The 21,342-nt window shown below is 47.9% G+C and overlaps 1 protein-coding gene across 12 annotated transcripts in view; it reads left to right on the top strand.

Annotated features, from left to right (window-relative positions):
- Window positions 1–21,342, top strand: part of COL6A3 (collagen type VI alpha 3 chain) — a 53,212-nt gene that overhangs the window by 27,430 nt on the left and 4,440 nt on the right. For all 12 annotated transcript variants that reach the window (XM_015868081.2, XM_015868082.2, XM_015868083.2 and 9 more), the window contains 33 exons: window positions 522–1,124; window positions 1,508–2,110; window positions 2,845–3,191; window positions 3,659–3,737; window positions 4,055–4,200; window positions 5,386–5,478; window positions 5,890–5,943; window positions 6,883–6,954; window positions 7,781–7,807; window positions 7,920–7,964; window positions 8,066–8,119; window positions 8,255–8,317; window positions 9,050–9,115; window positions 9,251–9,304; window positions 9,748–9,783; window positions 10,479–10,541; window positions 10,772–10,834; window positions 11,017–11,079; window positions 11,298–11,360; window positions 11,692–11,742; window positions 12,001–12,036; window positions 12,142–12,204; window positions 12,338–12,400; window positions 12,541–12,573; window positions 12,677–12,713; window positions 12,826–12,837; window positions 13,000–13,493; window positions 14,122–14,221; window positions 14,712–15,410; window positions 16,229–16,331; window positions 16,421–16,701; window positions 17,750–18,010; window positions 19,763–19,837. In XM_015868081.2, the coding sequence (XP_015723567.1) occupies window positions 522–1,124; window positions 1,508–2,110; window positions 2,845–3,191; window positions 3,659–3,737; window positions 4,055–4,200; window positions 5,386–5,478; window positions 5,890–5,943; window positions 6,883–6,954; window positions 7,781–7,807; window positions 7,920–7,964; window positions 8,066–8,119; window positions 8,255–8,317; window positions 9,050–9,115; window positions 9,251–9,304; window positions 9,748–9,783; window positions 10,479–10,541; window positions 10,772–10,834; window positions 11,017–11,079; window positions 11,298–11,360; window positions 11,692–11,742; window positions 12,001–12,036; window positions 12,142–12,204; window positions 12,338–12,400; window positions 12,541–12,573; window positions 12,677–12,713; window positions 12,826–12,837; window positions 13,000–13,493; window positions 14,122–14,221; window positions 14,712–15,410; window positions 16,229–16,331; window positions 16,421–16,701; window positions 17,750–18,010; window positions 19,763–19,837 (4,902 nt within the window). The remainder of the gene's footprint in view (window positions 1–521; window positions 1,125–1,507; window positions 2,111–2,844; window positions 3,192–3,658; window positions 3,738–4,054; window positions 4,201–5,385; window positions 5,479–5,889; window positions 5,944–6,882; window positions 6,955–7,780; window positions 7,808–7,919; window positions 7,965–8,065; window positions 8,120–8,254; window positions 8,318–9,049; window positions 9,116–9,250; window positions 9,305–9,747; window positions 9,784–10,478; window positions 10,542–10,771; window positions 10,835–11,016; window positions 11,080–11,297; window positions 11,361–11,691; window positions 11,743–12,000; window positions 12,037–12,141; window positions 12,205–12,337; window positions 12,401–12,540; window positions 12,574–12,676; window positions 12,714–12,825; window positions 12,838–12,999; window positions 13,494–14,121; window positions 14,222–14,711; window positions 15,411–16,228; window positions 16,332–16,420; window positions 16,702–17,749; window positions 18,011–19,762; window positions 19,838–21,342) is intronic.

Raw genomic sequence — 21,342 nt, forward strand, 5'->3', positions numbered from 1 at the left:
CCTCTGTTGCTATTCAAGTAAATACTACACAGCTGGGTAAATGACTTTCAATCCCTTCTTTTCTTAGTTGTAAGTGGGGGCAGAACACATGCTGCTTTTGGAGACCACTTCTAAACATGCAGAAATTCTTCCTTAGTGCCTAAATATAGCACTTATTTTCATTTTCAAGTCAAAGACTGCAAGGTGCTTGATTGCATGTTCCCATCTAGTGGCTCTCTAAGAGAAAGGCATAAATTTGTGGCAAAACAAAGCTAGAAACATTGCCAAATCCAGACAAGACTGTAGGAGAATGAAACGGATAAAGGTCTGAGTAATACATGCTTAGAATATTAAGCAGGTCACTAATGCACTTGCAGACAAGCCCTTGTGGATGAGCTCCACAAAGCACCGTGCCTAAATTTGGGTAAAATATACCATGCAGTTTTACATTGCCTGAGAAGATATAGCACAGAAATCCTAAATAAAAGACTAAGCAAAGACTCAGTGCACAAATAATTTCCCCTCTTTTTGCTTCCCGGCAGATGTTTCTGGTGAGGAAAAGGATATAGTCTTCCTTATTGATAGCTCTGACGGCGTTAGGTCTGATGGGCTTGCTCACATTCGGGATTTCATCAGCAGAATTGTTCAGCAGCTTGATGTTGGGCCAAACAAAGTGCGGATTGGAGTGGTGCAGTTCAGCAATAACGTCTTCCCTGAGTTCTTCTTGAAAACCCACAGATCCAAAAATGCCGTACTGCAAGCCATCCGCCGCTTACGGCTTAGAGGAGGGTACCCCGTGAACGCTGGCAAAGCCCTGGACTACGTGGTGAAGAACTACTTCATCAAATCTGCAGGGAGCAGGATAGAAGATGGAGTGCCCCAGCATCTAGTTGTCATCCTTGGAGATCAGTCTCAGGACGATGTCAACAGGCCTGCTAATGTGATCTCTTCAACGAGCATTCAACCTCTGGGTGTAGGAGCCAGGAATGTAGACAGGAACCAGCTGCAGATCATTACCAACGATCCTGGCCGTGTGCTTGTAGTACAGGACTTCACAGGACTGCCCACGTTAGAAAGAAAGGTGCAGAACATTCTTGAAGAGCTTCCAGTACCTACAACAGACAGCCCTGTATATCCAGGACCTGGTAAGATTGCTACATATCCTGCAGGCTTTTCTGAATATAACACAGACAGAGTTAGTACAATGTGTAGATAGCTCCATAACTCTTTCTGATACCCAGCAGTTCAGTTGCATTGCTTTAAAGAACGCTTTGAAGATTTTGTTTAGCATGGGAAAGCATAGAATTAAATTTGAACAAGTAATCTTGCATGAGGTGTAATAAATAAGTCATGTAAAAGGTTTCTTCTTGCATACATGTAAAATCATGCTGAAGACCAACAGAACTAAGGAGTTTGAAAGGAGAGAGAAATGCAACACTATCTGACATAGCCATAAGCACCATAAATATTATAAATGTCGCAAGCAGTGATTAACCATTGTGATTTCTTTGTAATTTCTTTTTTTCAGGAGGCAAAAAGCAGGCTGACATTGTGTTTTTGCTGGATGGCTCCATCAACCTGGGAAGAGATAACTTCCAGGAAGTTCTCCAGTTCGTGTATTCTATAGTGGATGCCATCTATGAGGATGGTGACTCCATCCAGGTAGGACTGGCACAGTACAACTCCGATGTCACTGATGAGTTTTTCCTCAAGGATTACTCCAGCAAACCTCAGATTTTAGATGCCATCAACAAAGTGATCTACAAAGGTGGCCGAGTGGCAAACACTGGTGCAGCCATCAGGCACCTTCAGGCAAAACACTTTGTAAAGGAGGCTGGCAGTCGAATTGACCAGAGGGTGCCTCAGATCGCCTTCATCATCACAGGGGGGAAATCCTCAGATGATGGGCAGGGGGCCTCCATGGAAGTCGCACAGAAAGGTGTCAAGGTGTTTGCAGTTGGCGTAAGGAACATCGACTTGGAGGAGGTCAGCAAGTTGGCCAGCGAGAGTGCCACGAGCTTCAGAGTGTCGACAGCTCAGGAGTTGTCTGAACTGAATGAGCAGGTCTTGGTTACATTGGCAGCTGCTATGGAGGAGAAACTGTGCCCAGGAACAACAGATGTGATGAGAGGTAAGCACCATCCTTCCATAATGTGTTCAGGTTATTCCCAGTTGGAGTCCATTTTGATGGACTCCTCCAGCCTGCCTTTAGCTGAGTCCAGGCATGAGCTTCGACCTCCTACAAGAACACGGAGGTCAGCCCTTTTACAGGAGCTTCAGCACATGAATGACTCCTGCACTGTCACCTCAGGGCTGCAGTTGTGGTGGAAGAAGTGAACAGGCTGTGGCACAGGAGACATTGCTTGACAGAGATTGCTTCACCTCAAAAACACGCTTGCCCCAAACTTCTCACCCTCTGCTGCTCTATCAGAAGGCCTCCTGCCTGCCCAATCCTGATTGACCCAGGTTATCATTGCTGTGATGAAAGGAAATCCACAGCACTTGTATATCAAATAGTGGCATTTCTCCATTCAGAGACCATCTGTTCAAGTCATAGAATCGTGATGGTTGGAAAGACCACTAAGATCACCTAGTCCAACCTTAAACCCAATGTCTGGCAGGACACTGGGACAGGCTGCTTAGAGAGGCTGTAGAATCTCCTCTGTGGAGACCTATGTAAGTTACTTGGATGTGGTGCTGGGCACTCTGCTCTGGGTGGCCCTGTTAGAGCTAGGGTTGTGCCAGAGGAACCTAGAGATTTCTTCCCATTGCAGCCATTCTTTGGTTCTGTCATTGTTGCTTGAAAATTATCTGTTGCATTGCTCAACAGTGACGCTCTCCTCTGTTTCCATGTTTCCCTTTCAGACTGTGACTTAGATGTGATCCTTGGCTTTGATGTGTCAGATGTTGGAGCCGGCCAAAACATCTTCAATTCCCAGAGAGGGCTGGAGTCCAGGGTCGAGGCTGTGCTGAACAGAATAACACAGATGCAGAAGATCAGCTGTACTGGCAGCCGGGCACCCAACGTCAGGGTGGCCATCATGGCCCAGTCCCGGGGGGGACCTGTGGAGGGACTGGACTTTTCTGAGTACCAGCCTGAGCTCTTCGAGAGGTTCCAAGGCATGCGCACCCGTGGGCCCTATTTCCTCACAGCTGAGACACTGAAATCCTACCAGAACAAGTTCAGATCAGCACCCTCTGGCAGCACCAAGGTAAGTCAAAACTGAGGCCGATAGTGTTGGACTGAAAAGCTGTCCTCAGGTATATTTTGGTTGAGAAGGAAGGCTGCTCTTTGATGTGTATTCATAAAAAAAACCCTCTGACTTTTGGTCACCTACTTGTTCCCTGTGGCTGCCCAGCACTGTCAGTACCCTGCCCTGGTCATTTTTGGGCAGCCAGGATCCAGGTGCACTGCTTGGCCACATGCTTTTCACGCCTGTCTGATATGATGCACATAAATCTGGCACAGAAATGCATAGTTTCACATCCAGCAAAGTTGGGAAGGGAGGAGCAGTTCCCCCACCTCACCTTGGACAAAACATCCTTTGGACGAAGGCCCTCCAGGTTGCTCATGATTGCATTCCAAATCTGAGGATTCTATGATTCCATAATTCAGCAATTCTGTGATTTCGCACCAGAAAAATCTCTTGGTCCTAACATCAGTTTGTTTCTCTCCCAGGTGGTAATCCATTTTACAGACGGTACAGATGACTACTTGGATCAGATGAAGACTGCCTCGGCTGATTTGCGTAGACAAGGTAATTTTTACTTATTGAGAAGGTGACTTTGGAGCCCACATTAAGACGTCACGTGCTTTAACATTGTTCTTCATGGATCAGCCACGTTTTGATAGCGATGAATAAGGATTTCAGTACATCAGAGACTTGTGCACACATTGCTGTTTTTTCATCACCTTCATGTGATATTTAGATACCAGCCAGCACCTAAGCACAGGGGGAACTTGCACCAAATATATTTGTTCTTGGCCAAACAATTTCCATTTGCAACCAGAGAGGCTGAGAGCAACCCAGCTTTGCAGAGCACCATGTCCCATCACAGTTCCTTCTGCTTCCAGGTGTCCATGCTCTCCTCTTCGTTGGCTTGGATCGAGTGAAAAACTTTGAGGAAGTGATGCAGCTGGAGTTCGGGCGGGGTTTCACCTACAACAGGCCACTGAGAGTTAATCTCCTGGACTTGGATTTCGAGTTGGCAGAGCAGCTCGTAAGTCACTTGGCACAGACAGTGCTGCCTCGCAATGCTGTTGGGGAAAAGCCAAAGGCTGGATGTGCTGCAGGTCTGGAGTGCTGCTGAATCACACCCTCTTGGCCTCCCTAGCTCACGTCTGCTTTTTATACAGATGCCATAGCAAATTAATGAAAAGCAGATCCTGGTGCTGCCCTGTCCCGTACCATTCCTGGAGTAGGACTTCTCCAGTTCAGGCTGCAAAGCACAAAGCCCAGCGAGTCTCGGTCAAATGGAATAGGTTAACAATCCACATACCACACTAAAGGCTTGAGGGTGGTGCACTGTCACACATTGTCAGTGCTAAATCTCCTATACAAACATAGCTTTCTAGGTTTCTTCCTGGAGCTGATACAGTGCCTATGCATTAGATGTGTTTCTTACAAATGGTAGTTCTTTTTCTTCCAGACAGAAGCCATAGATTTACCTACACTCCATGTATATATCCTCTCCTTTTGAGAGCTAATTAGCCATCATCCCTTACACGTGCAGCTCCTGCTAACTTCACATCTGCTCTAGATTTGTTAAACTCCTTTTCCAGCAGCTTTAATAAAATTAGGCTTAATGCGCTGTTACAACCTTGATGGGCCCTTCTCTGCAGAGCCAAGTGCAGACACTTGGAAGTGTACTGTGGTTTCTGGGGTAAGAGCTACTCCTCAGCCCATCCCCGTGTAGTTCCCTTCAACTAGGAAAATCCTTTCAAAATGTAAATGTGCAAAGCTGGCAGGAGGCATCTGCAGCCAGCAATGTCCTTGGCAAAGAAAAGGATTTTTTCTTTCTAGTGGATGATGCAAAACCAAGCTGTGATTTCTCTGAATTCATATCTTCTTATTTTTTCCTCTTGCTGCGTGCTTGCAAATTGTTCTCAGCCCGTGCGTTGCTAGTGAGCTGCTCACTGCAACAGCTTTCTCCTGCCCTATTCCACAGCCTGGATTTGTTTCTTCGCAGATGTGATCGTTCTCTTCAGCAACAGGCACCATTTTGGGGACTGGTCTCCTACTAAATGTCCTCTGTGACTTTTGCCCAAGCAGAACATTGATTTGATATCCCGTAAACAAACCATCTAATCTCTCTGCCATCACGCACCTCTTTCTCACACTGCTGTGGCTGCTTCCCGGCGGAGGGAACCCAACATTCAGTTGTGCCATCTGTGTTTCTCCGCAGGATAACATTGCAGAAAGGACATGCTGTGGGGTCCATTGCAAGTGCTCAGGGCAGAGAGGGGACAGAGGTCTTCCTGGCCCCATAGGACCAAAGGTAGGTTGCTTCATTTGAAGAGGACAGCATCCACCATGGAGGTGATGGGTGGGTAGGCACACAGGTTGTGCACATTGCACTGGGTGGTGCTCACAGGGAGGTTGTGTTCCCCCATTGTAAAATTGCCTCTGGGCCATCCACAGCAGATGAAAACTGCTCTTCTTTCTTTTCCTCACAGCCTGTGTGATGTAAACCAACTGAGAGGGAAGGGAGGGCAGGAGGGAAGGAGAGAGCAAAGCGTCCCTTGAGACAACCTGGGGACATCGAAGCGAGTTGGTTGCTTTCCTTGCCATGTTTATGTAGGCAATCCAGCAGATCCTAGATGTCGATGTGCAGAAATCCTAGATGTCAATTTAGAGGTAGCTCACAGCACTAGGAAGAAAACAAAAAGTGCTTTGTATTTTCTTCTAGGGTGCTACAGGTGATATTGGCTACGGAGGATATCCTGGTGATGAAGGAGGACCGGTGAGTGACTGCCCCACTCTGCTCCAAGTGCTCAGTACTGCTTAAATCAGGGACCTCACCACAGCAAAGCATTCAGAGTCCTTTTCCTAAATACTTTCTGCAGGAGATGTGGGGGTGGAATGACAAGAGAGCAGGCAGGACTTTGTGTCCTCCACAGGTCCTGGCTGCTCCTTGAGACCTGTGGGGAATAGCTCCCATGCTGCAGACTGACCCGGCTCTATGCTGTTCCTGTGAGGCAGCTGGGGAGGTTTGCAGCTGGTCCCGGCTACCTCTAAGCAGAGCAGGGTGTTGTGGTCACAGCAAGCACCAACACAGTAAAATCTTCAGCTGCATTAAAGCCACAGCCTGCTCCAAAGTACCCATATTGAATGCAGCTGGAAGAGCCGAGATAGTCCAAGTGTCAGACCACGAAGGGGTGTTCCAATCCATCATGGTGACAGGCAATGTGAGTCCCATGATTTCTTCTTAGCACGACTTCTTCCAAACTCTTACTTCACGAATCCCATGTCAGTGCTGGAACAAACAGCTCCCCACGCAGCACGCCCAGGGGGTGAAGCTGAGGCCAAGGGGCTGATGGTGTGCTCCTTTTCCAATATCACAAGCAAGGGCCAAATGCTGTGGTCAGATATAAGGTCAGGTTTGGGTTAGTCATCTCCGTTGAGCTCTGAGGGGTTCTTGTCATTTTTTGGAAGGAGGAAGATCTCTCAAAGCTGAGAGCTTGGCAAGGATGAGTCTCTCTCAGCAGCAAAGATGACCCCTTCAGGATGAATATTCAGGACAAGAGATAGCCCTAGTGCATTGGCTGGGCTCTGACCTTCAAAACTTGATGCTCTGTGGTTTAGGACAAAGTACCTCCCACGCTTGCCAATAAGTGCAGTTAGATAAAGATATGCATGCAGAAGCAAACCTTGACCATTGTGTTTTCTCCTCTGTGCACAGGGTGAACGTGGACCTCCAGGAGCGAATGGAACACAGGGTTTCCAGGGATGCCCTGGGCACAGAGGAACCAAGGTATGTCTTTCCAGAGCCTGCGTGGCATAGATACTGCATCCAGCTGGGGGAAGTCCACCGCTGCTTTAGGTTGTCACGCAGCAGACACAAAGTCCACACCAGCATCCACCTGGCTGAGCACCAAAGCTCCCAGTGTGTATCGCGTGGCTCTGAGGAGCAAAAGGGAGACTGCGGATCCAGGCTCAGCCCACAGGCAGGATTTGCTGTTGAAGAGGAAGGAGAAAAGTGAGCCACCACCGCTGCTTTGGAGGGGATCCTTGAGCTAAGGCTCAGGACAGCAGCCATGCCACAAGCTAGAAAAGGTGGTGAAAGATTCAATATCCGTGGGTAATTTCCAGTGATATGAAAGCGCTGTTTCCTACCATTTGCTCTGACAGCAGGATCCTCTGGCAGGGAGTGCAGGAATGCCTGAACCAAGCCCATTAGTTGCAGCTGAGCTACTGGGACTCCTTAAAAAGCTGCCCAGCCTTGGACAAAACTGATGCTCTGTGTGGCCCCTGAGGTCTGGATCCATTTAAGAAGGGGTGTGGGGAGAAAGCAAAGTCAGTGGCAATCCAACTCATTATCTATGCAGAAAGAGCTAAGGAATAAACTATTTTATTGGGTCAGCTGGCTAAAACCCACTGTGCACATATTTTATCTCAGTGTGAGTGGCCAGGAGACAGCTGAAGGTTTGCACAGGGGAAGTGAGGGATGGTTAGCCCCCTTGCAGCACACCTTGTCCATCCCAGCCCATCCTGGCTCTGGGTCCACCCCTCTTCCCCACTACAACCCACAGAGGTGGCCCAGAGAGCAGCACACTTACTCCTTTTTCTGATCCCTTTAGGGTTCTCGGGGATTCCCAGGAGAGAAGGTATGGAACTATTTCCTCCTCACACAGTGATGAGCATGAGGATGCACCAGCATCCACCTCCCTGGTTCTCCTTATCCTTGGTGAGCATTTGCTTCCCACATCTCTTCTGCAGGGCGAACTGGGAGAAATGGGTCTGGATGGCATTGATGGAGAAGAGGTCAGTCATTCCCAGCACATTTCTCTTTACAATGTGATGTTCAGGTGAAAAAGACATGGAAGTAGCAAACACTCACCTAAAATATTCCTGTTCTTTTGTAGGGAGACAAAGGCTTGCCTGGTTCCTCTGGAGAGAAGGGGTTCGCTGGCAGGAGGGTAGGTGTTCATCACACACTGTTACAAAGGGTGGAAGGGAGCCTGGAGAGGGTGAAAGGTCCTCTTCTCCCTTTGGGTCTAGGGAGCTGGTGGAGACAAGCGCTGCTCCTGTTAACTCTCCTTCCTTTCTCCCAGGGTAATAAAGGAGCCAAAGGTGAACGAGGAGAGCGAGGTGACCGTGGGCTCCGTGGAGACCCTGTAAGTGTTGCTGGGGCAGCTTCTTGACCTCCCCCTCCAAGTCCAGGGAGGGGGTGGGGTGTCTTCTGCAAGCAGAGAGTGTGTATTCATGGTTATTGAATGCTTCTGGACCAGAAGCAACAGCTCTCAGCCTTGCAGCCTGAAGCGCAGATGCTGTTGGCAGTGGGTTATAATGCATGAGCTTGTTCAGCCTATGCACCCTGCCCTCCTATGAAAGCTGTGCCACAAAAAGCCTCCTTGCCCTATAGCCCATAGCACCAGGACAGTTCTTATAGTGAGTGTTCAAAGGCAAACTTTCAGGCCAGGATGCCTGTGTGTAACAACCTATCGTGGCTGGGGAGGAGAGCTGCGTGAAAGGACAGATCTGAGAGCCCAAAGCCTTCCTATGGTGCAATGGTTTTAGGGCAAGACACCACCAAAGGCTATTTGCTATCATATGGGCAAAGGGCAGGTCCAGTAACAAATGACCCAAAGATGGGAAACACATACCTCGGGGTACTGGGCTGTCACTCATTGCTTCAGTCTCTTAGAAATCCCATTCCTCTTGTCAGTGTTATTATTTCTCAGCTGAAAAGCCATGTTTGCCTTGAACCACCAGAATTGTGCACTTAATTCAGTAAAAAAGAGGGAAAAAAAGGAATTATTGGTTCTGAGCTGTAACAGAGCAATTCGTGATGTGTAAGTTTCTTGTCTCGCTCACACAGCTGTTTCTCATTGCTCCATTGCTTTCAGGGAGATTCGGGAGCAGATAATACTCAGCGGGGAACCAGAGGCCAAAAGGGTGAAATCGGACAAATGGTAAAGCTCCCTTGTTGCCTTTTGTTGTTTTTGTTTATACAATGAGATGGGACAGAGAAAGTAAGAGGAAAAAAAGATACTGCCAAAAAGGTGCAAGCTCCTTGAATTCATCTCACCCTTGTGTATTTCCCTTAGGGAGAGCCTGGACCTGCGGGGCAGAGAGGCCCAGATGGAGGAGTCGGGAGGCAGGTAAGATGTTGGATCTGCAGGGCTGCTGTTGTTTCAAAAACCATCTCCATCCCCTCCTGCCTTGCCACACATTTAGTTCCATGAGCGTCAGGAATCACTGCTGTAGGGAGAAAAGAACCACACTCAAAAGGAAAACACATAGCTGGGATGTCTATGTAGCTGCCAGCCCCTCAGCAGAGGGGAAACACACTGCTACGCATGAGACTGAACAACTCACCTATGTATGGTGACAAGAGGCTGCAATGAAGGAGAAAACATGTCAAAGCTTGGTTTGCAATCGCTGGCACAAGGTGGAGCAGGGATTCCTCTCTTACCTCTGCCCCCAGTAAACTATTTGAAGTCAATTTTGCAATAAGAAGTGAAGAGTGCTATCCTATATGCAATAGAGTAGCGTGCATGCTTACATCCATGCCTAACGTGTCCCATTATTTCTGTACTCACAGGGCATGGCAGGACGCAGGGGGACAATAGGAATCAAGGTAAGAATCTGTATAGTAATGCAATAGAAAACATAACAGTGATAGCAGGGTATCAAAGTCCTAGGCTACAGCAAGTGAGGATAAGCTCAAATGCAACAGCCACGGACATAGAAACAAAGAAAGAAGTCTACTTACCCTTGGAAGGCCTCAGGTAGGCAGGAACCTCCAATGAGGTACCTCTATTGCCAACCCTTAAATGAGGTCTGGAAACGAGTGGTTCCTGGCTCCATCCCTTCTGGCCACTCAGGTACATGCATGCACCTGAGCTCCCCTGGGCTGGCCCTGCCTTCCCATCAGGTGCTCAATCACTGCTTCAGCCATGACATAGCATTTCTGCTGCAGGTCTGGCACTGGTGCCTCCTGCTGCAGGATTTGCTTCCTCTTCCCTGCTTCCTCTCACCTGTGAATCCACTTACAACTCTATAAGCTCCCTCTAGCTGCTGTGAAATCAGGCTGTTGGCAGCTTCCCATGCCAGACCAGGCAGCATAGTAGGGTCAAAGCATAAATGATGTTAATGTATACATTGACACCCACTGATTGTGAGAGGCAAACTGCCCCATTGTTTCCATGCTCGTTCTTATTCTACAAAATAAATAAAAACTGTTCTTCCCTGCCCTTCACATAGCCATAAAGCAGCTTCCCATGCCCTGACACCCCCTGTCCCTTGCTAACTTGTGCTGTTCTGCACCTCCAGGGCACCAAGGGCGCACTCGGCCAGCCAGGGCCAGCTGGAGAACAAGGCATGAGAGGACCACAGGTCAGTGAGAGAAGGCAAAATGTACATCTTGTGGCAGCACGCTGTTGCATTCCCCCTTCCCAGGGCCTGGATAGCAAGGACTGGTGGGACTGATGTGCAGTTCCCAAGGCATGATGTATTCAGAAGCCATCTGTTGGGTGCTGAAGAGTTTGCTTTCCCTCCCAGTCTCTGGTTGTGCTGGTGTGTCTCTCCCCATGTATATTGATGTATCTCTCCTTTCTTCTGCACAGGGCCCACCTGGCCAGATTGGCACTCCAGGCATCAGGGGAGAGCAAGGTGTCCCCGGGCCCAGGGTGAGTCCTTCTGCCCATTCCCAACAAGGCTCAGTCTGGAGACCTCACTGACCTTCTTACAGTGCTTCGAGTGGCACCAGCCCTAGTGGTTGATCCATGATTCCTATGGCCATGCAGATCCCTCATTTAAGGTACTCGGTTGTATTGACAGGCTGCCAATATGCCTCTCCTTTCTGTTCCAGGCTGGTAGTGGGCAACCAGGACCACCAGGAGAAAGGGGCAGGATCGGTCCATTGGGACGAAAGGTACGTCTTCATGAGCTCTGGGAATCAGAACAAAAACAGCAACCAGGAGCATAGGAATGGGCTTTAAATAATACTGGAGATGAACATCTTGGAGCAAAATTAACTCATCTTCATTGGGTGGGGAGGAACAGACATGATTTTCTGCTGCAAAAACAACTGGCTTGTGAAAAGAAACCAGTGACAGTGGGGTGTATGACTAAACATGCTCCTGTTTTCAGGGTGAGCCTGGAAATCCTGGACCCAGGGGACCAAATGGACAGCCAGGCCCACGAGGAGAGATGGTAAGGGTGGTCATGGACCGGCTGCAGGCTCTCATAGCAGAGAGTTTAGCTTGCATGTCATCTTTATACTCTCCAAAGTACAGTATTAGAGAGGGAAATCAGCCCTATGCCTTCCTCTGGCATGAGAACAGTTTTACACCTAGTATCTGTAGGCTAAGCAGACTTCAATTCATTCTTGTTTAAGAAGCACTTTGTTTGTACTATTATTCTCACAATTAATTTTCCAGGGCCTCTGGCACTGGTGTTTTTCTCTATCAATGCCACAGGCTCTGTGAACTTTAAGGTACTCAAGCATGACTGAATATTAATGCCATTTCTTTTCCAACTTCAGGGTGATGATGGACGAGATGGAATTGGTGGCCCAGGTCCCAAAGGCAGAAAGGTACGTGCATGCTCAACACAGCCACCTACCAACATGAGTTAAAAAGGATAGGGAGGAGCAATCAGACCTCAAAAAGAATGTCTGTTCTCTTTTTGTTAACTATTCAAGGAGCAAAATCGTAAGCCAAATTCGCAGTCTCTCCCACTTTTTCCTCCATCATTTTAATCTGTTGTTACATGTCCATCTACAGAAACAGGATCATTTTCTAAACCCCTGTTTTCAAATAGAACTTTATGGTTTTATGGTTTTTTTTTCCAGGGAGAACGTGGCTTCGTTGGCTACCCAGGCCCCAAGGTACAATGCAGCCCATGAACTATGGGTTCACTTACCAAACAACGTAGATACAACCTGAGGGCCTGTGCAGATTGAGAGCTATCATTTCTTTTTGTCCCCATCCAGGGTGAACCTGGTGACCGTGGTGGTGCTGGAGGCCCCGGACCTAAAGGAAACAGAGGCCGCAGAGTGAGTATTACTCTGATGCAGTCTTTCCCCTACGCAAGTGCACCCTGGAAGACATGCACGTCTCTTCTAAGGGTTAACTCATGCTCCTGGGAGTCCTCCAGCTGACATTCACTGAGAGGACTTCTCTTTCTAGGGAGACGCTGGAAATCCTGGCACACCTGGTCAGAAAGGAGAGATTGGATACCCTGGACCATCTGTAAGTGTTCATTGCACCCAGTGAGTCTCCTCATTGCCTGTCTGAGAAATGTGACAACCCCTATTTGTGCCAGGGGTTGAAAAATATGCCTACTGAAGTTACCCATTGCATTCAATTACTTTTATTATTTTTATTAACAGGGACTTAAAGGTGATAAAGGACTATCCATCAGTGTAAGTGTGGCATCATTTCAGCCTTATTTTGAGATATTCTTTTGTTGGCTCTGTCCCATGTTTATTTGCCCTTTCTAACTCTCTCTCCTTCTGTTTCCTAAAGCAATGTGCTCTTGTGCAGAACATCAAAGATAAATGCCGTGAGTACCTCAGTGCTTTGCTAATTCCCCTTTGCTACCCTTGTATGCCAATCACATCACATGAATGGCACTGACTGAACTGCTTTTTTCCCCCCCTTTATCTTTTCCACAGCTTGCTGCTATGGTAAGTTACCTTCAGTCCTTTACGTCCTGATGCTGTTGTGTGCAGGAACTGTTATTTCCCCCACAAACGTGGTACAAATGATTGACTTCCCCTGAGCATGTAGTCCTTGCACCCTGACAACTGTCTGGGGCACACTTTGTTCCCAATACGTGTTTTTGGCAGGTCCCAAGGAGTGTCCCGTCTTCCCAACCGAGCTGGCCTTTGCTATTGACACCTCCTCAGGTGTTGGGAGGGATGTCTTCAACAGGATGAAACAAACTGTGCTCAGAGTGGTCAGCAACTTAACCATCGCTGAAAGCAACTGCCCTCGTGGTGCCCGTGTGGCTCTGGTCACCTACAACAATGAAGTCACCACGGAGATCCGCTTTGCTGATGCCAGGAAGAAATCGAGCCTACTCCAGCAGATCCAAAACTTCCAGGCAACCCTGACCACAAAGCCACGCAGCCTGGAGACTGCCATGTCCTTTGTGGCCAGGAACACCTTCAAACGTGCCCGAAGTGGGTTCCTCATGAGGAAGGTGGCTGTCTTTTTCAGCAATGGGGAGACAAAAGCCTCCCCACAGCTCAACGATGCCGTGCTGAAGCTCTATGATGCTGGGGTCACTCCTGTGTTCCTCACCAGCAGGCAGGATGCAGTTCTCGAAAGAGCTCTGGAGGTTGGGGCTGTTCACCCTTTCTTTCCTTTCCTGCTCCTGACCTCAGTTCAGTTCATTGGGAGATTGATGGCATGTTTCTCTTGGCTCTTCCAGCTGCTGGTTGGCTTCCATAGGCCTTTCAAGTGCTTAGCGCTGAGAAGCATTACTATGCAAACTCATCTAGCATGTCTGTTAGAGAAATTTGAGATACATGCTGCAAAGCTCTAGCGATGTTATGATGAGTCAATTGTTTCCCAGACCATGGCTCCTGTGTGCTTGACATGGTATGAAAAAGATTGCTTCTGTAGCAAGAAGGAAAGGCAAAGTCAGCGGGGGGGGGGGGAAGGTAGAATTGTGGTAGCATCCTTACTAGAGGGAGAGCTGAGGTATATACATATAAAGCAGAAAAAAGAGCCCTAGCTGAGCATGCTAAATGCTGGTTCAAGTGCTTGACCCTTTTCATGTCTAAACTAGTCCCACTGACATCAGGTGTTCTAGGTTCCTCCAAGATTGGAGGCACCAAAACCAGCATGCTGCGTAGGGAACCCCTTAGAGCTGGCCATGAGGTTGCCCTCCCCTACTTTCTGTTGAAAACAACAGAAGGCAACAATGCTAACGTCATGGCTTTCTTTTGTTTGTATCTTACCAGATCAACAACACAGCAGTTGGACACGCGATCGTTCTCCCAGCCAGTGGCAGCCAGCTGAACGACACCATCCGCAGGCTCTTGACTTGTCATGTTTGTCTGGGTAAAGCATCCAAATTCCCTTCTTGATGGTGCCAGATCCTTCTGGTTTCACAGCAGTTGGTTGTCAGTGGTACAGAAGGGAAGCCCAGCTAGGAGTCAGCTCGTTTGCTGCTGAAGACAAGGGATCCTTGTTTAGGCTGAGCATACTTGCATTGTGACTAAGGCGCACTGTTTGTTAGGCACGTTCTCCAGGCTGTTAATAGAAACTCTGTTTTTTAGCTTTGACATCCCAAATACCATTATCTCAGTGCTCTAAAATATGGCCCTCTGTCATTTATGATTGAGAGCTTCAAAAGTCTCTTTGGACAGAGGAGTGCATTAAAAATACTAAACGTATGGTTAAATGTGTTTTGGGATGAAATTTCTTTGTTAGCAAGTAATGGACCAGTGAACGTCTGTATCTTAGCAGCATCTCATGTAGTAAAGAGACTGTCAACAGTGACAAGGGATGGTTACCTTCAGGTGGTTAATCCACTGTATTTCTGCCCTAGATGTGTGTGAACCCGATCCCATTTGCGGCTATGGCAATCAAAGACCTGTATTCAGAGACAGAAGGGCAGCCCCGACAGATGTAGACACCGACATAGCCTTCATCATGGATAGCTCGGCCTCCACCACACCTCTGCAGTTCAACGAGATGAAGAAGTACATTTCCCACCTCATAAGCAACATGGAAATCAGCTCTGAGCCAAAAATATCTCAGCACCATGCGAGAGTAGCAGTTCTCCAGCAAGCTCCTTATGAACATGAAACCAACTCAAGCTTCCCACCAGTGAAAACAGAGTTCTCATTAACTGATTATGGATCCAAAGAGAAGATCATTCATTACTTACAGAACCAGATGACGCAGCTCTATGGCACAATGGCGATGGGAAGCGCAGTCGAACACACGGTGGCTCATGTTTTTGAAAGTGCACCAAACCCTCGGGATCTCAAAGTCATAGTTCTCATGTTAACTGGAAAAATGGAAAAACAAGAACTTGAGTACCTGCGGGAGGCTGTAATTGATGCAAAATGCAAAGGATACTTGTTTGTTATCTTGGGCATTGGCGAGAATGTGGATGTCAAGAATGTCTATAGCCTCGCTAGCGAGCCAAACGACGTGTTCTTCAAACTGGTCTCTAAACCTGGGGAGCTTCATGAAGAACCCTTGCTACGCTTTGGGAGACTGTTGCCATCTTTTATCAGAAGTAAGTATAACATCCTGCAGCCAGCGTGGAAGGGGCAACACCTGACCCCAGTGGGATCAGCCTGCCAGCTTGTGCCTGTCTGCTGGGTGCTCTCTGTCCTCACCACCTAACTGGGCAGTAGTACCACTGAAGAAGTAACCTTGTTTTATATGTTCTATAACTTGTGGTGTTTTGTTACTGCCTGTAGGTCTGTCCAGTTGTCTGTCTCTGTGCTTTGGGGTCCTTTTGGCCTCCTCATCCCACTCATCTTTTTGATCCACCAAGCAGAGTCTGTGTGTGCATCTAGCTTGGCCTCTATGGGCTCATTATAGGGATCTAACCTAATCATGCCTGGCATTCTAGCTGATCTGCAGTTTGTCCTGTTGGGTCTGGTTGTGCTGAGGCTCTGAACTGGAGCTTGTCTTGCAGTAAAATAATAACCCACAACATACACACATCTTCCCTGACAAATAAATGTTTAGTTTTTCTCCTTTTGATTTTTTCCAGCCACTGCTTACAGAGATCTTGGAAACTTCTCAGTAAAATACTAGAAGTGTGGTTGGAAGTGCTTTGCTATGAGAGTGCTGTTTACATGTGACTAAAACACACAGCCATCTAGTATCTTGCAGCTACTGCTCTTTGTATGTCAGAATAACAAGTCTCTCTGCCCAGGATGCTGCACTGACACAATAAACATCAAGAAACAGTCCATAGCTTTTAACAAGAGCAAGCAAAGAGAAGTGTTTTCTTAATCAAGAAGAAATACATGTAATGTGGTGTTGGTAGGTAACAACCACCTTCAACAACAGCGTTTAACACCAATCTACCTCCATCTCTAGGTGACTTTGCTTTCTACCTGTCTCCAGAAATAAGGAAACAGTGCAAGTGGCTTCAAGGTGATCAAACACCCAAGAGCCCTGAGCATACTGGACAAAAAGCAGTGTAAGTAGACCTCCAAAATTCTGTTTCTCTAGTATTTGGGAAAATAATGAATATGAAAAATAGACATGAACTGCTTTTCACTTTGATAGACACGTGGCCCCCAATGCAACCATAACCCAAACCATAAGCACCACCACCACGCTAAGCACCACCATCAAGCCTGCTGCAAGCACCAGTGCTCATGCCAGGACCACCACTGCCAGCACCACGGCCCAGACCAGAGCCACGGGGAGGCCCACAGAGAGCACTACTGTCCAGGTGAATGCTACTGTACAGAGCCAAGGAAGCACTGCTGCCAACACCAAAGCCACCAGCCGCACCACAACAAGCACCACGGCTGCAGCAGCAAGCGGCAGGAGAAGACAAGGAGGTATGTAGAAGGCTGTCTCCATTCCTCACATCACTTTCTTGTCTGGGTTTGTCTATGATGTAGCAAATTAGGGCTTTGCTTACTTCCCAAGAGAGTCATCCTAATGAGAAATGCCACTAGGAAGCCAAGTTTTATTCTTGCAGAAAGACATTTTTAAGTGCAAAGCTGTACTGGTTTCTTCTCAGTAAGAGAAGTGAGACACTGGCATGGGCTCCCCTGGGGTCACCATCCCTGGAGGTGTTACAGAACCATGGAGATGTGGCACTGAAGGACATGGGCAGTGGGCATATGTTCACACTTGGACTTGGGAATCTTAGAGGTCTTTTCCAACATGAATGGCTCTAGGATCTAAGAATGGGACAATCCATTGCCTGCTGCCCAGCCCAGTAACACGGTGACAGAACACTTCTCTTTCTAGCATGGCCCCTTTGCTTTTAGTGTTTTTATCCCCCTAGCTATGTTTTGCTATTTATGGTGATTCATACAGAGAGGTTGTTTGAGTTCTCTGTCAGCTAATATAAATAGTCGAAGTTCATTCATCACTGAATCAGTGTGGAGGCCTCGTTGGGAATGATAAAGCTGTTCCATATGACTACAGTTCACGTAAAGAAGCTTTCCCATGTGCTCCTGCAGGGGGGTGCAGGCAGCTCTCTACAAGTAACAAGGAACATCTGTCAAAAGCAAAGCCAGTTGATGAACACATCACCATGTAAAAACAGCTTTTGCAAGGTCAATGCTTTCATCTGCTTTCAGGGAACAAGCTTTTCTGGGTATTTCTTGTTCCACTGTTGCTTCCAAGCAATGTTAAGGCCTCCTCCAATGTTCCTCTGTAGCAGGAAAACCTTTCTCTAACAGCTTCTGTGACTTGCCTGAGGTTACATTAGGCCTGAGGCCAGCTTTGCTTTAAGGTCCTCATCCAGGCCATGAAAAAGAAAGCCTCCCTACAGCACACTGGGGATCAACATGCTACAAGTAGACTCTCACCTTTCTTTCAGACCTTTCCTCTCCAGACCTTCACACAGTTTCTCTCCCTGTTCCCAAATTGCAGCAAAGATGAATGACATCCAGATCACGGATGTCACTGAGAACAGCGCCAGGCTGCGCTGGGCCAGCCCTGAGCCACACAACGCCTACGTATTTGATCTCGCCATCACCTTAGCACACGACCACTCTCTTGTGCTGAAGCAAAACGTAACCGGCACTGAACGTGTCATTGGGGGCCTCAGAAGTGGACAGAAATACCTCGTCTTCATTACCGGCTACCTGAAATCCCAGCCCAAAGCGACCTACACGGGGACATTCAGCACAAGTGAGTTCCTCTTGGTGAAATACCAACATTCATTACTATTCCCCTCTTCCCCCCCACTTAGTTTAAGATAACAGACACAAAATAAGTAAATAAACGTGTAAGGAAGTGGAAAAATAATAATAACCAGTCAGAACGTATGGTCCCAACCCTGGCAACACTCAGTTGTGTCACTGCTTTCCAGGTATCCTCTGTCCCCATTTATGAAACATTGGTATTATTTGGCAAATGAAAAATGACACTTCAGGGGCATTAAACTGACCCAGATTGTGGGAGAATTAAAGCCAGTCCTGGAGGGGTGTTGGTCTCATTGTGCATGCAGAAGGCTTTGCACAATGGGTCCTGCTAGCATCCAGACTGTAATTAGTAATAAGAGCCAAACAGGATTAATAGTCAATTCAGATCAGCTTAATTGCAAAACAAGCAAGAAAAGCTGTTTCTCTGATAATAATCTTCATGGTCACTATCTGCTCAGCATACTGCAGTATCCAAATAAAGCATATAGGAAGGATAAAATGGTGAATTTGGTCTTTTTAGAATCAAGCTCCACAAGCAAAGATCACATGTAAAACTCACCAAACCCTTTGGCGTTGCCAGAAGTTGCTCTGTAAGAGAAGGCCAACTTTTCCCTTCAGCAGTTTGGCATAGAAGTGCCTTGGCTGGATGATGCGGCAAAGCTTGTGTTGGTGCCACCAGCGCTGCCCCTGGCTGTTCTGGCACTTCAGAGCCTCCTCCACTGCCTGCAAGGAGCCTTTCTTTTGGCTTCAGTGGGTTTGGATCAGGTCCGAAGTCTCTTACCTTCACCAACAATAAACATGCCCACAAAAGTGTTGAGAAAACACATCAGTTTGTGGAAGTAATATTTGTATGTGTTGACTTAGAGCCTCAGTGCCCAGGGAGGCTTCATTTCCTATAGAAATCATGAATGGGAACAAACTGGACATGCAGCAGCAATACCACCTATGTGGCCTTAACACCACGTAGCACTGTCTCCCTCACTCACATCCATTCAAGACATTCCTCTCCATCCATCAGTTCTTGTGGCTGCAGCCCTCCAGCCCCGTGGAAGGAGTGTGATGCAATATTAACCACCATCTCCTTTCCAAGGCAAGGGATTTTTTTTCTTCCCTCGATGCCAGTCCTAAACGACTGAGTCCCCAGAGGGCTGCGAGGCTGTGATGTGGGGAATGTGGGCAGAGCACCACTGAAGCCCTTTGTACAGTGCACAGACAATCCTTGAGGTCTGCAGGGGAGCAAGAGAAGAACCACCACAGCCTCTTTGTTCTCTTGGTTGTTGTCTTAGCCCACCCTCTCTAAGCCTAGAGGAGTAAAGTTAAACCAAGAGACAACAACTGCTCCTCCAGAGCCCCTGCCCCATCTCATGCTGTGGTGAGAGCAGTGGCTACTCAGAGCTGGTTGAGATGGATCTCCATAACCACCACAGAAAAGCCCAATTGTGCAGCACTGCTGCTAACTGAGGAGAGCAATGTGAAGCATCCTGGCGCAGCCAGATGGTTGTGGATGGATTACTCATTGTGTCAGCTGCATCCAATAAACATTTCTGAAACATACGTGCTAGGATAAACAGATCCAGGCCTGATTCCTACAACCTGCATGTCCCCTGATCCCTCTGCTGGAATTGCAGCCAGTGTGCTGGAATGGCTCACCAGTACGGCTGGGGGTGGTGGGGATCCCCAAGGGTGTTGCTGCAGAACATGGCTGCCCTTGGCTGACCTCTCTTTCTCTCTTCCCCAGAGACCCCAGCACAGCCCAAAGTGGCCCTGGCCAACATGATGCTGAGCACTGAGCCACTGGAAGGGCCTGAAAATGGTGAGTGTTGGTGCCAATGAGAGAGATGGGCTGGGAGCTCTGAGAAGAACCTCCACAAAAAAGAAAACTGCAGAGCTGTTGGAGCAGGTCCAAATGAGGACCACAAAAGTGATCAGGCTGTGTTGAATGGGACCTGGGCAGCCTGATACACCAGTAGCAACCCTGTCTGTAACAGGGGGGTAAAACTGGGTGATCTTTAAGGTCCCTTCTAACCTAAGCCATTCTGTGAAGAGCCTGACCATTAGCACTAGTCTTTCCCTTGCCCACTGCCAAACACAGACTTCCTCAGAGCAAGCATAGCTCTGCTAGGGCCAAAGGATCTTCAAGTCCTTAGCTTTGCAGAGCCAATAGGATATGGGCTAGATAAAACACTGAGCATAAAAGCCTGTACTCTGCATGATGCCTCAGACCCACGTTGCATCCAAAGCCCACTACAACTACTGTGATCTTTGCAGGAGCCTCAGACCAGGCCTAATTTCCATAATAGAATTGGAAGATGAGCTAGAGCCCAACTACTGGCCACTCCCCAGGGTCACACTACAACCCATAGCCTACCTCATGCATGTAGACATCAAACTGTTTGCTCCTCCTCTCCTGGTCTGCCATAAAGAACAGCACTTGGCTCCTTGGTTTAGCACAGCTCCCAACAAGGACTTCACCCATAGCCAGGGATTGCAGGGAAGCTAGAAGCAAACACTTGCTTATATTTAGCTGACTGACAGCTTCCCAGCTGCCCTCTCTATTTTCCTACCATCAGTGGCTTATCACAGTAAAGCACTAACAAGCACCCACTCTGCTGATAATCACATTAACATACCTTGGTTATCCTGTTAAATCACTGCAGCTGTTCAAATGTTGCCTCATTGCTTTTGTTGACATCAAGCTCACTGTATCAGCCCTACAATTCAATCACATTGTAAGCACTGGGCTGTAACTATAGAATGGGAAGGGTCTGTGGCCTTCATAAAGCTGTCACAGGCACTGACTGTGGATCATCTGACATCTAAAAGTCATCTCCATATAAGCACTCTATTTTAATAAGCCTCTTGCTCACACTGTGGCTCATTATCTTCATCGGGATCTTGAGGAGGAGGGGAGAAGGGTGTTAGAGTCAGGGAGCAAAAGGTGGAGGTCTAGGGTGGAGGTCTCAAGGAACATCTTACCTGTGTCTTGATGCATGTCCCATCACTGCTGTGATGCTCTGAATGGCTTCTCCTGCTGCATCTACAAAGTGCCTCCCACGCATTCCCGCTGGCCAGTCCCCTCCAGGTGACATGAACCCATGCCCTGGCTTTGCTTAACCCCTCATGCACCAGCCCTTTGGAGACAAGGTGTAGTGCTAGGTGGGTGTGTTGATATGCTCTGCACATCAATGCACATCTCTGAGTCCTAGCTTTTTTCAAGACCCATTTGCAGCAAGTGCCCCTGCCCTAGGATTTATGGCATCTGGCTGTCAGGGGAAAGCCTTTTCTGGAGGCCTTCAAGGGTGCTGTTGCTAATCTTAA

This window comes from Coturnix japonica, chromosome 7 (genome assembly GCF_001577835.2).
Source record: "Coturnix japonica isolate 7356 chromosome 7, Coturnix japonica 2.1, whole genome shotgun sequence".
NCBI lineage: Eukaryota > Metazoa > Chordata > Aves > Galliformes > Phasianidae > Coturnix > Coturnix japonica.